Genomic DNA, 14,983 nt, shown 5'->3' with positions numbered 1-14,983 from the left:
ACATAAAGTGGAACTTCTCCCAATTTAGAATAAGTTTAGTCTCTTCGCACTTTTTCAACACATTCTCCAAATTCTTGAAATATACTCCGTATGTATTTCCAATGACAGAAAACCATCCATAAACACCTCAACTGAGTCTTCCAGATATTCAGAAAAGATCACCATCATGCACCTTTGAAAGGTTCTGGGCACATTACAAAGGCTAAACGACTTGTGTATACGTAGATTTTGTAGTATGATACAAGTCCATGTCATAAACTTCTTGACATAGATTTCATGCGATGATATGTGATACTACTTCTAGATATGCGTCATTAACGAATGTTCTTGTAGTCTGTTGTGCATTGTCACAAGTTTCCTTGCGTTGAAACCATGTATAATTTCACCGTAAGTTTCTAGGTGTGATCCGAGGTCGAACACATGGACTGTTTGATGTTATTGCGTTATGTTTGTGATATATGCGACCAGGAGTTTTTCAATTTATAAAAGAATTTGTGTACAAGTAATTAAACATTCGATAAAGTAAAGTAAAGCGGTAAAAAAATGCGATAAAGTAAATTGCGATAAAGTAAATCTAAGCTAAGATGATACAAGATACAGGTTTCATGATACAAGTTACTGAGGTCAAGGCTGGCTGTGAAGATTATGCAAAGATTGTGTAAGTACAGTTCCATTTTTCCCTTAGCGTACACCTTTCAGTGATTAGCCGCGTTCCCACATATCTATGGTGAAATAGAGACGAACGTAATGAACGCAAGGTTGCTTCCATCTCTGAAAGTACTACTCGCTCTAATTAACGTATTCTTTTGACCTTCTCTCGATAGATCAGAATGACATCTTCACTTCTACTCTCACATGTGAAGATGCCATCTAGCATGCCTTAGTTAAAAGCAATTATCTCTCTAACACAGATTAAGTACTCGTTTAATTCATATTGACTACCAGGGAATTAAGAACACTTCATGAAGAAAATGATAAACGAAGGAACAAAAATAGACAGAGAAGTGGTAATGAAAATGATCGAGACATTCAATATATCTATTTAGAGTCTGATACATGGTGTGTGAATGAAGAGATAAAGAAGATGAAATACAATGATGAAAAGAGATAGAAACAAATACCAACAAGTGCCAATGTCTTGACACTTATTTGGATGGAGATTTGCTTGCCAGAATGGATGGATTGTGTGGAAGGATGAGCTTCCCTCTCAGGCTTGCTCAATCGGTAGCAGGGATCTGAGTATAGAACTTCGCGGTGGGGATCTGGCAGATTAACACTGAGACTCACCTCTCGGCCTTGTCTCTTCTTCTTCCCGGATTTCTTCAGTTTAACACTTAGCTCAGCCATTTTCTCAATATAATAGCAGCAACTAGCCCCGTATCAAGTAGCATATTTTTCTATGAATTCTATGGGGTATTTATAGGTGAAGATCTTTGACTCCAGCCTTGTGGTCCCCACTTGTTGTTATGGAAATTCCAAATATGGAGGGATATTATTCCTTCTGTTATGCATTCAGACCATCAAATCTGCACAACCATTAGGCGTACACGTGGCACAATCCTCCGCATTTACGTTGCTTAGCTGCATCTTTCGATCGAGTGTTCGCATGCGGTGTTGTTTTTATTACCGCATACGGTTGAAAGTTAGCTCTGGATCGACTGTCGCATTGCGCCGTCATTGCGTGAATCGTCTTTCATTGTTGATTGATGGGTGCAATGTGACAGAGATGCACTGGTCAGTTTGTCTCGAGCCTTAATCGCAAGCGGTGACTTGGTTTCCTGCAAAACAGAGTAGAAATCTCTTTTTCTTCCATCTTAATGATGTTAGTAGGTGTAATTGTGATAATTCAGAATTATTGTATTTCTAAGCAAATTTTCATACAATTGGCGCATATTTATTCTCTTTTGGCCTCAATATCTAGATAAGGAAGTATAAATAACTTGTATTTCTACAAGTTATCACACCCCCAAATTTAGATATATGCTTGTCCTCAAGCATATCTTCTACTAAGGCAATAAAGCTCAATTCCTATCCTATATTTTTGCATCAATTGGTTGCTCCGAATGTTACACTTAGGCACATTTCCTGACATCGCAATTTCTTCCTATCCTTGCTAATTCTTAACAAGTTCTACATTATTCTTCTATATACAAAATTTTGCTCAAAGATGCTTTTCTAGTTTTTTTCAAAATAGAATGTTTATCTCTTCTTGTCAAAACACTTGATATATCTACATATAGTGGTCAAAACTTTTGCGTCATTTACTAAAGATAGTTGGTCATGGTTACACTCTTCGTTTTGGCTTGTCCCCACGGGTGTCATGTGAACATCAACTACGGTTGTTTGCCAATCTCAACTTTAACTCATGATATTCAGAGGAGTTGTCTCTTGCATTCTTTTATTATATATTTTTTTCTTTCCTTTTTTTCTTTTATACTGCGTTGATCTTGGAAACCCACCTTCGTTTTGGCTTGCTCCTACAGGTGTCATACACACATCCAACTACAAGCAGACTCCTTTCACAACTAGACTCTTATCAAGTTGGGAACATTTTTTTCCCTTGCGCTGACATTGGAGTTTTGCATAAAAAGTTTTTTTTTTTCAACAGAAAATTAACGCATTTTCTTAAATACTGCATATTCTTGATCTTATCTGCTCAGACCTTCCCTACCCCCAAATTTAAAGATGAGTAAGGTCCTCATTGCGCTGTTTGGATAGACTAGACAAACACTGAGAAGAAAATTTTCAAAAAGAAGGTTTAAGTAGAACTTTGAAAGATAAAAGGTAAAGTATTGCTAAACTAAGAATTAACTAAGTGTTAGTCAGAATTTACAGAGTATGGGAAATGTTTCTAAGTATAAACATATATTACATCATAGCAACGCAATGAAGAACACAAAAGTAAAAGATTAAGAACGTTGCAAATATTGACCAAGGATGATAAGGAGAAAAGCACAGGCAAAAAGTGGAGAATATGTAATTGTATTGAATATTAATAAAGTATACAAATAATTACAAATTAACACGATGCAAAATTTGTGCCTATAGAAAAATCAAAGAATTGAGTTGTTATCTTTTCGAATTTGATTCAGACAAGTGCACGATAATAATTAACACCGCGTTTCCATTTATCCCAAATACATTTTTGCTGAGGACAGGCAACACGCATGTACTCCCGCAACACGCCCCTTAACTAAATACATTTCTGGAGGATACCTCAGCATAGTGCATCTAGCTAAGGGTGGGCAAAAAGCACATACGCACGCAACATACCCCTGAAGCAATGCATTTGGGTGTAATGGATGCAAGGTGTCTCTTGTTAATACACAATGCACCCATCATCATGTTTCATATCAGTATTTATTTTTCTTTTTAATTCATCTAAAATGCAAGTTGAAAAGGACTTTGCAGTGTTTAATGATTCATCCAATCATTCAAGAAAATTTACGAACGACGCTACTAAATCTAAGTAATAGAAATGCATACGAAAGTATATTGAAAGGAAACGCAGAAAGCATTAAAGACTAATTCTAATGAGCAGTAAATAGCGGAATTTAGAAGGCAGTAAAAGAAAACTGGAGAGAGCATGTAAACATAGATAGGAATGCTGATTGTCAGATGCTTAAGGATTACCGCAATCACTTCCCCCACAAGCGGTTTAATCCTGCTTGCCCAAGTCAATGGTGTCCATGCGTCGTTCGAATTCGCCTCTACAGTAAGGCTTAATCCGTTGACCATTGACTTTAAACACACTGTTCCCATCTAAAGTTGTTAGTTCTACTGCGCCGTGAGGAAAGATTGTCTTGATTCGAAATGGCCCAGACCAGCGGGACTTCAACTTTCCTGGGTATAACCAACGCAACACGAGCCGTTAAATAATAATACTTTGTCGACCTTCGATGAATGCCTGGTCGTTTATGCGGTCTGTCATGCCCACTTCTTGGTTTTCTCCTTATAGATCTTGGCATTTATCGTAGGCGTTCCGTCACCATTCGACTAGCTGATTCAATTGCAGCTTCTGACTTCCCCGCACTCTGCTAAATCAAACTTCATCTTTTTACAATGCCCATATTGCGTTATGTTCTAACTTGAGCGAGATGATAAACTTTTCCAAAGACCAGGGCGTACGGGGACATGTCAATTGGTTGTTTTGGAGGCAGTCCTGTATACCCACAATACTTCATCAAGCTTGGGTGACCATCCTTCTGGAAGTATTGACTTACCTTCTCCAAGATAGTTTTTGATCTCTCTGTTAGAAATTTTCGCCCCCTGCCCATTCAGTTTGTGGGTGATACATTAGTCACTAAATCGATGGCTGACGTTGAATTTAGTCAACAGGTTGGCAATTATGCAGTTGATAAAGTGGGAACCCTCATTGCTGATTAAGGCCCGTGGCATCTCATATCGAGCAAAAATGTTCTTCTTCAGAAACTTTGCCATTGTGGCCGCATCATTCTTGGCACATGCGATGGCCTCAACCCATTTTGATACATAGTCAACCGCAACCATAATATAGTGATGACCTTCTGATGGTGGAAATGGGCCCATGAAGTAAATTCCCCAAACATTAAATAATTCAACCTCTAAGATTGACGTCAGTGGCATTTCATTTCTTTTAGACATATTCCCCATCCTTAAACAATGTTAGCCAGAAGTAGCCACACTGTAGGACCTTTGCTGCTATCCACTGCCCCCCAAAATGTCCTCCATATGGGGACTCATGACAAAGCTCTAAATGGTGCTTGACTTCGTGTTCAAGAACACATCGACGTAATATATGATCAGGTCCAAGTCGATATAAGAATGGATCATCCCATAAATAAAATTTGGCATCATGTCTTAGGTTTTTCTTCTGCTGGTAAGTATAGTCATCCGGTATTTGACCGCAAACGATGAAGTTTACTATGTCCACATACCAGGGAACATTAATGTCTACTGCCATCAGCAGCTCATCAGGGAATCTTTCCTCAATATCTTTTTCTGTCCCTTGAACCTCGCAATTCTCCAATCTAGAAAAATGATCTGTGACTTGGTTCTCGGTGCCTTTCCGGTCTTTAATCTCTAGATCAAATTCTTGCAGTAGTAACACCCACTGTATAAGCTTTGGTTTTGCTTCCTTCTTGGATATCAAATACTTGATCGTAGGGTCAAACTCAAGGACTTGGGAAAACAATATGCGAAGGTAATTTCTCAGAAGAACTTTGCGGTAACCAAATAAATCAATAGTTGTATGGATTGTTGTTTGCGGTAATAAAAATAAACAAATGCGGCAGATTTGAGAAATGTTTTAGTATGCAATAGATGCACTGAGTATGCGAAGGAATGGGTTGAGAAGTTCTTTAACTAGCATTACCTGGGAATGCGTCAGAATATGCGATCATGCTACACTTATGCACTGCAAATCATTTTCAAATGCAAATGTGATGCTTCTAAGTCTAGGACGCATGTGTTGAATGCAAAAGTGTCCATAGAGCTTATTCCAAAGTCTCTACTCTTTTCCTATGCAATGATGCAAGATGCACACAAAGACAAGGTGATAACACACAATCATATCCTATCTCTAAGATGCATGCGATGTGTTAATAACAAATAATGCTTATTCCTAAGCTTCTATCTCTTGATTATGCGTTCTAATCTGACTCTCCCGAGCCTAGATTCTAACCTGACTTTTCCAAGCCTAGATCCTGTCCTTAGACGACCCTCCCGAGTATCTTTAAATGACGAATGAAGCATACGTAATACAAGATAATCGCATAGAAAGAAGATCCCCAGTTAACAAATTTAGCTACTCATGCGTGTTAACAGAGAATGAACAAATATAGAGAAGTAAATTCCATTGTTATAGACGAGTTGACTACAAAATAACAATGGAAGATAAGAGTAGAGAGCCTGGTAGCAATCCCTTGCTTCCCAAGGCTTTTACACTATCAACTCTATTCGGTTCAAAAGATATTTCTGCTTATGCAGGAGCTGGCCCTCTCTTTGATCTTGATGCTTCTGGCACTCTCCCAAGCTCACTGAAACGATCTATCAGCACAATCTTCTTCTCTCGCTTCCGCCTTAAAATAAAAGAAAATCTAAGAACAAGGCTAAACTATCTAAGGAAAATTCCCTAACTCTCCGAACTTGGTGAACCCCTTTTTTGAAGGCTGCTTTTGGTATTTATAAAGCTTCAGATTGAAAGGTGGTTTCTCTCTTATGATTGCACAGATGGGATGACTTTAATTCTCTGACTGATGTGTGGAATATTTGTCACTAAAAAGCTGAGTGTACTTATTATCGTTAATGGCTTGTCAACTTAATTCGGATTCGATCGTCATCAGCTTTTTGTTCCATCGTGATTAATTATGCCTTTCACCCAGATACACCCACCAAGTTGCGTCGGCTCTATGTGGAAATCCTTCTTGAGCAGATGTTTGCCAGCACAAATCACCGCAAAGCCTTGCGGTAATGCTGCGTTCGACCATTTATTTCTTGTGGTCGCGCTTTTCACCTTGCATCAACACATATTTTGCATAAAAATACAAAAATTAACCATTTCTATGTGATGAACGCATGTGACCGCAATGTTATGAACTTAATGCTTTTTGGACGCAATCTAACATATTTTATCAATGCAAGCCTTCATTGTTTAATAACTTAGCACTATAATAACGTGCATTTCGGCCCGTTATCACACCCCCAAATTTAAACAATGCTTGTCCTCAAGCATAAGCTAAAGATTTCCTTTAGCAAGTCAACCACAATCTCTTTTCCTATAATTATCAAGGATACTTCACTCAAATCCTATACACCAAAATTTCCTTCATTTTTATTCAAGTCTTTTCTTAAAATATTTCTAAGACCTAGGGATCGAATGCTTAACCTTCAAAAAGGACTTTACTAGATTCCGGGACATCGCATGATTTATTTCAAAAAAGCTTTTTCCACTGGGGTGTTGACTTATTTTTATCCTTACATATTTTTTACATTATTATTTTTTTATGACCTTGCACTGATCCAAGTGCCTCCCCTTCATTTTGGCTTGCCCCCACATGTGTCATGCGGACATCCAACTACGAGCAAGACGCTCTTTCTCAGACTAAACTCATACCTACTTGGCAGTGGAGTTGCGGTCATTTATTTATGCATTGATCCTGGTGACATACTTTCGTTTTGGCTTGCCCCTACGTGTGTCATGCGGACATCAAACTACGAGTAAGTGTCTTTTATAACTTAACTCTTATCAACATGGGTTTTCCCTATTGCGTTGACAGTGGAGTTTTTATTCTCAAAATTTTTCCTCTATTTTTTTTTTGAAGTAAAAAAATAGCGAGGTCGAAAATAAATACCTCACCCCCGAATTTAAAATGCGGTAATGTCCTCATTACCAAAAGATTGAAAGTAGTCATGCGATGTTCTTAAGAAGCTATGTAAAGAGTCAGTTTGAAAGAAAGCTATCAAACCACTAACTTCTAGAAATATTTCATGAGGTGACTATCCTAAAATTAAGCTGACCGTAGTGTATATAAAAAAAATAGAAGCATAGTTTTCATCATTGAAATCATAATTGGCAAAGAGAAAGCATGCGGTGACTTACTAAATTTATCAATGTTAAATGATTGTGGTAATCAAAGAGGATGCGGTGATAAAACTTTCAAAAGTAAAATGAAATGCGATAGTGCAAAATTTGGAATAAAGTTAGGGAAGAATACAACCCCAAAATTTACGCTGTCGTCCACATTGTTTGTTGACGCATCCTGCTGTGCGGTGATCTATCTTCTTTGTATTGTAGTGACGGAATAGGATAAGTTGCTTCTTCATGTAGTGCCTCCGCAATCGTTCACCTCGATCGTTCGCAAGAAAAACATCGAGAAGGTCAAATATTATAGAAAAGACAAAGTTAACAAAATCATTCACCGCAATCGTTTAGCACGATTGCTTTTTATTTTTATTTTTTTTTAATAAATAAAGAAGTACATATGCGATAACAGATAATAACATAGTGATGAAAGTTCATAAAGTCTTGATGTAGGAAAAGGATATTCAAAAGGATTGCGTCCCTGATGAGGTTGAGTTATATAGTAACTCAAGGACAACTTATTCCAAGCTGGGCTTTTCACGTCCACGGTGGTGTTTTCTTCTTTTCTTTGTCCTTTAGAATCTTGACTACCTTAATCTGGAGCTTTTCCCCATTAATGTTATCACAATCCCCTCCTTGCGCACATCAGTTTGAGCGTGACCAGTCGAAAGGAATGGTCGTCCCAATATGATGGGTACATCTTCGTCTACTTTATAATCCAAAATGAGGAAGTCTGCTAGGAAGATGAATTTATCAATTGATATTGCAGCATTTTTCAACTCTCCTTCAGGATGTATTTGGGATCTTTCCACAAGTAGGAGAGTCTCTATCGTGGGCGTGAGTGTGCCACTATTCAATCATTTGAAGATTGATAGCGACATTATGTTTATACTTGCCCCAAGATCGCATAGTGCTTGGCCATTGTAGATCCCTCCAATGGAACATGGTATTGTGAAGACTCCTGGGTCGCACATTTTTGGTGGGATCATGATATTTTGCACTACTACTACTGTTGTGATCTTGTCTTCATCATTTTGTTTCTCTTTCAATCTTTGCGGAGCTGGTGGTAGCTAGACTTCTTCTGTCTTATGTTTTGAAGGTTTGAGAGTGGACGCAACTTTGGGGTTCATTTTCTCGGGCTTTTTCGAACTATAAGTCAACGGGTCTTCGGTTGTCACCACATTCGAGTCGGTTGCGATGGGCTTCTCCCTACTTTCGCAATCATTTTTTCGCTTAGTGGGGAGATTGCTAAGCATTGTTCCTTCCCTATACCCTCAGTGTTTTGAGGAAGCTCAGTTGAGCTCGGCAACGCCCCTTGGGGCCTATTTTTCAGCTCGCCCTCAATTTGTCCCAATTGAATTTCAAGATTTCGAATGGATGTTGCTTGATTCTGGAGCATTGATTCGTTTTTCTCAATATACTGCTTCAACAAGCTCTCTAAGGATGAAGATTGTAGTGGTTGCGAACTACTGGCATGATTTCTTGTCTGATTGTCATTTCGTGGGAAAAATTCGGGTGGCCCTCCATTTTCTGCCACGGGTTGAAACCTTTATTGTTGATTTTTCCATGTGAAATTTGGGTGGTTTCTCCACTCGGGGTTGTATGTATCAGAGTAGGGATTATTTTTCATGAAGCACACCGACTATAGATTTTCTGGGCATTCCTCCATCAAATGAGCGTCTCCGCAATTGACACAACTTGCGGTCTTTGAGTAATTGCATTGACCTGCCCTTTCTTCGCTCCCGTGTTATTAATTGTGATGCCTTGAATCAAACTCATCATCGCCGTCATCTGGTTTTGTAGGGATACGATGGCCCCGTTGTTTGCGTCATTATTTTTCATGCTCAATCTTTGATCGCTCTCTCTCCAGTCCTTATGATTTTTAGAGATACGATCGAGGATATTCTTAGCCTCCTCATATGTTTTATCTACCAGACCACTAGCGGCTGCCGCATTGGCAGCAGTCTGCGAAGAGGGATTTAATCCATGATAAAAGATCTCCATTTGTAGGCAATCTGGTAATCCGTTGTGTGGAAAGTCCCTTATCAGTTTCTTACACCTCACCCAGGCATCGTTGAGCGATTCGTCAGATTCTTGTTCAAAATTTGTTATTAGTTTCCTTCTCCTAGCATTCTCAGTTGGTGGGAAATACTGCTTAATAAATTTTTCCACCACCTGTTCCCACGAAGTGATCTCTTCTAGCTCGAGGGAATATGCCCATTTTCTTGCCCGATCACACAGAGAAAATGGAAACAAAGTTAGTCGAACTTCTTCGGTAGAGATGTTCGGGAACACAAAAGTGTTGCAGATTTCTATAAAACTACGAAGGTGGGCATGTAGGTCCTCGCCACGCCATCCTCCGAATTGTCCCGCAGTCTGGATCATTTGCAGCATCACCGGTTTCATCTCGAATCGGCTTCCATGAAGCGCAGGCCTCATGATGCTTGGAGAGAAATTGTAGAGGTTTGGTGATGCATAGTCCCTAATGGGCCTATTGCGATCGTTTGCCAGTGGGATTGGATTCGCCATGACGTTGTTTTTGTTTGGTGTTCCGTTTCCAGGCTGCTCCGCCATATCTTCTTTATCGGGTTGTTGTGGTTGGTGGCTGTTTCTTAGTCTCCATCGAAACGTTCTCTCAATCTCCAGGTCATAATTCGCCAGAGATTGAAAGCTGCAAAGAAATCAAAGAAATTACCGTTAGCACACTGATTTGCTGAAGTCCACAGCAATGGCGCCAAAAACATGATGCATTATTTTATGAGGTGAAATTATGGATGAAATGCGGTGATGGAATTGCGTTGAGCAACAAGCTTTCTCAGTGGAATCCAAGTATAAATGCCACTGAGTTTCCTGGTAAATCTAGGGTCGAACACAGAGACTTGGGAAAACAATATGCGTTGGTAATTTCTCAAAAGATTTTGCGATATCCAAATAAATCAATAGTTGTATGGATTGTTGTTTGTGGTAATAAAAATAAACAAATGCGGCGAATTTGAGAAAAGTTTGAGTATGCGATAGATGCACTAGGTATGTGGAGGAACGGGTTGAGAAGGTCTTTAACTAGCATTACCTGGGAATGCTTCAGACTATACGATCACGCTACACTCATGCACTACAAATCATTTTCCAATGCAAATGCAGTGCACCTAATTCTAGGACGCATGTGTTGAATGCAAAAGTGTCCATAGAGCTTATTCCTAAGTCTCTACTCTTTTCCCAAGCAATGATGCAAGATGCACACAAAGACAAGGTGATGGCACATAATCATATCCTATCTCTAGGATGCATGCGATGTGTTAGTAGCAAACAGTGCTTATTCCTAAGCTTCTATCTCTTGATTATGTGTTCTAATCTGACTCTCCCGAGCCTAGATTCTAACCTGACTTTTCCAAGCCTAGATCCTGTCCTTAGACTACCCTCCTGAGTATCTCTAATGGACGAATGAAGCATACGTAATACAAGATAATCGCATAGAATGAAGATCCTCAGTTATGCTTGCTAAGTGCTTCTCAACTTATTCAACAGATTTAGCTACTCATGCGTGATAAACAGAGAGTGAGCAGATATAGAGAAGTAAATTCCATTTCTATAGACGAGTTGAGTACAAAATAACAATGGAAGATAAGGGTAGAGAGCCTGGTAGCAATCCCTTGCTGCCCAAGGCCTTTACACTATCAACTCTATTCGATTCAAAAGATATTCCTGCTTCTGCAGGAGTTGGCCCTTTCTCTCATCTTGATGCTTCTGGAACTCTCCCAAGCTCACTGGAATGATCTATCGGCACAATCTCCTTCTCTTGCTTCCACCTTAAAATAAAAGAAAATATAAGAACAAGGCTAAACTATCTAAGGAAAATTCTTTAAATCTCCGAACTTGCTAAACCCTTTTCTAAAGGATGCCTTTGGTATTTATAGAGCTTCGAGGTGAAAGGCAACTTCTCTCTTATGACTGCAAAGATGAGATGACTTTAATTCTCTGACTGATACATGAAATATTTGTCACCGAAAAGCTGAGTGTATTTGTTATCGTTAGTGGCTTGTCAACTTAATTCGGATTCGACCGTCATCAGCTTTCTATCCCATCGTGATTAATTATGCCTTTCACCCAGATGCTCCCACCAAGTTGCACTGGCTCTATGCGAAAATCCTTCTTGAGCAAATGTTTGCGAGCACAAATCACCGCAAAACCTTGCGGTAATGCTGCGCTCAACCATTGATTTCTTGTGATCGCGCTTTTCGCTTTGCATCAACGCATATTCTGCATAAAAATACAAAAATTAACTGTTTCTATGTGATGAATGCATGTGACCGCAATGTTATGAACTTAATGCCTTTTGGACGCAATCTAACATATTTTATCAATGCAAGCCTTCATTGTTTAATAACTTAGCACTGTAATAATGTGCATTTCTGCTTGTTATCAGTCCTCTAAAGATGGCTTAATCTTTTGCAAAGTACTTTAGATAATGTAGGATTGTATCAATAGTAACAGAAGTATAAGGATCATCTAAGCACTCAAATTCACTAATTTTTGCAATATTTAAAGCATGCTTTTGCAGAAAAAGTGAGTTTAAAGACACACTCTTGTAGAACTTCTTCAAAGCTCCTTCACTTGCTACTATCTTCTCCAAATCTTGTTGTAGACGACCTCAAGATCTTCCCCACTATTCTTTTGGTGCTCTAGATTGAGTTGTGGGACTCAAAACAAGCTTGAATCAAGAGATGAAGGAGAAAAGCTCACTATAGCAACCTTGTTGGAGAACCTTTCTTCAAACTAGTTTTTCTCTAAAAAACTATATAGCTTGCATGCTCGATTTTTACTCTAATCTCTTCATTATATTGCAAATCAATATGCAAAGAGAAGATTTGCATGAGTTGCAGCTCATGCTTGGAGAAGACAATGCAAAGATATTGCCATTTGAGTAAGCTACTTGGTGATGGATAATGGAAAACCTCTTTTTCCATCTAAGTGTTTTGTTTTCTTTTCATTTTTCAATTTTATCTCAAAAATCAAATTTTGATTTTATTAAATCTTATTTTCATTTTAAAATGAAAATTTTAATTAATTTCATAAATTAATTATTAAATAAAACTTAAGTAATTTAATATCAAATATTAAATTAATTTTAAAACATATCCATCTTTATAAATTTAAATCATATTTAAATATATAATTTCTCCAACTCCGTTTAATTCTAAAATTAAACATATAATTATATCTCATATAATTACTAATTCCCTTAATTGTAATTTAAACGTTTCAAATTAACTTATCACGCTATTCTAGAGCTAGTTCATTATGAACAAGTAGGGTGACCTCGGGAACCTACAAATCATGGGCTCCAATGATCAGAGATTAATTGGCTAAACTCATTAGACCAAACTAATCTCCATTCGTTAACTAATCGGTCACATCATTAAAGCCCATAGTTGCACTCCCCTCATTGTAGATATATTATGTCCACATGATTTAACCATAATTAGCAAGTCGACCCTTCACAGGTTTTTCGTAATAACAGCTAGGTCAAATATCTATTTTACCCCCGAGATTATGTCTTATTCCTCAAGTCCTTACTGATCGTCTAATGAACAACTGGTTTGTGATACAATTAATAAACCAAACTCTCTCAGCCCAATGAGAGGGTGGGGCCCCTTATTCAAGACCTGGATTCAGTACTTGAGAGAACAACCTTTCTCCTATCCCTAAATTGGGTAGGCGTGAACTCCGTCTTGCACCCTATGTCACTAGCTATCTATTCGGTCCTACCCCTGAAATGGGAGTCTTATTGAGCCGACGCTGTTGAGCCAACCCTCAACTATGCAAATCTAAGGGCAATCCCGAATAAACAAGAGTTCATAGTTAGCTCAGGATTAAGATCGAGTTACCTAGGCCATCTAGGTGAAACAGTCAGTCTTAAACAGTAAACAATGTTATAAAGTAAGAGTGACTTATTTCTTGGTCCTGATCTTATGCAACCTCATTGCATAAGACGCCCCCACTCCTCATGTCATAACATGTAAGAATTAGGATCACATCGTATGTAGCACTTTACAACTCTTTGTAACAACTACAGAGTAGGTCACATCAAATGGTGTTACCAGAATAAGATACCAACCTCATTCATGTACCATAGATCATTTTGACTATTTACTCGAACCTGATCTACTCTTTGTCTCCACATAAAGTTCAAGTACTCATACAATAGTCATGGGTCTTAGTTTATTGGATTTAGACTTTCATACAATTTATGAGATCAATAACAAGTATATTGATAACAGAAAATGTTTATTATTTTACAAACTGCGTGTTTTTAGGACATAAAACCCAACAGATAAATTTAAGGACTCAAAACCAAGATCTATTTTTACCAACACATGGACTTTTTCCATGATTTGTTTTCAACTTCCTCATCTTCAAGCTTCTCATGTATTTCATACCATTTCTCAATTATCAGATCATCCATATACTGACAGGTCTTCATATCATCGTGGTAGTTTGATGCATTGAATATGTTGAATTTAACTTTCTGATCGTCGACTTGAATTGTCAACTCCCCTTTTTGTACATCGATTAACGCACCCCCTATAGAAAAAAATGGGCGACCTAGGATGATGGGGACATCTATTTCTGCTTCATTGTCCAAGATAATAAAGTAGGCAGGAAATATGAACTTATCAACTTGTACGCGCACATCTTCAATCTTCCCTTCGGAATGCGTTATCGACCTGTCTGCTAGCTGCAGAGTCACAGTGGTGGGTCTTGCCTCACCAATACCCAGCTTTCTAAAAATGGAAAGTGGCATTAGGTTAATACTAGCTCCCAGGTCACATAACGCATTGCCAACTTCTTTTCCCCCAATGGAGCAAGGAAGAATGAAGCTTCCAGAGTCCTTCAGTTTCTTGGAGAGATTTTTTTGAAATAACGCACTGCATTCATGTGTTAATGCAACTATTTCGTATTCCTCGAGCTTCCTTTTTTTTGTAAGAATATCTTTAAGCAACTTCACATAAGGGGGCATTTGTTCAAGTGCCTCTACAAGAGGTATACTGAAGCTGCTTTAAGACGTCCAAGAATCGTTTGAACTATTTGATATTGTCTTTTTTCCTCAACCTGCTAGGAAATGGCGAAGGATCCTGCCCCATTTCTTGAGCAGGTGTCTGCTCTTCAACATTCTTGGCTGCTTGCGATGTTGGTGTTGAACCGATGTTTTGGGAGATGTGTTGCATTGATACTTTTCCGATACTTGGTCCATGTTGGAGAGATAATGTTGTTGGGTCTGTGGGTCATAATGGTGTTTTATTTTGCGATGTTGATGGGAGCATTAGCAATAGTTAGTATGTGTTCGACTTCTGAGGTATGAAAACAGAGGGTTACACTTACAGAATTAATAAAGTGTTAGTAATTTCTGACAAGAAACGGTAG

The 14,983-nt window shown here is 38.4% G+C and overlaps 1 protein-coding gene across 1 annotated transcript; it reads right to left on the bottom strand.

Annotated features, from left to right (window-relative positions):
* Nucleotides 1-13,925: 13,925 nt before the first annotated feature.
* On the bottom strand, nt 13,926-14,579 carry LOC120084099. The gene has a single exon (XM_039040000.1). The coding sequence runs from the start codon at nt 14,577-14,579 to the stop codon at nt 13,926-13,928; it is 654 nt and encodes a 217-aa protein (XP_038895928.1).
* Nucleotides 14,580-14,983: the final 404 nt, after the last annotated feature.

Source organism: Benincasa hispida, chromosome 8, assembly GCF_009727055.1.
Source record: "Benincasa hispida cultivar B227 chromosome 8, ASM972705v1, whole genome shotgun sequence".
NCBI lineage: Eukaryota > Viridiplantae > Streptophyta > Magnoliopsida > Cucurbitales > Cucurbitaceae > Benincasa > Benincasa hispida.
The sequence above is the reverse complement of the archived record's forward strand: the minus strand, read 5'-3'. Positions and strand labels throughout refer to the sequence as shown.

Bases quoted from the DNA above. Each gene is read 5' to 3' on its own strand.
- LOC120084099 (XM_039040000.1), bottom strand. From the start codon at position 14,579: ATGCCCCCTTATGTGAAGTTGCTTAAAGATATTCTTACAAAAAAAAGG.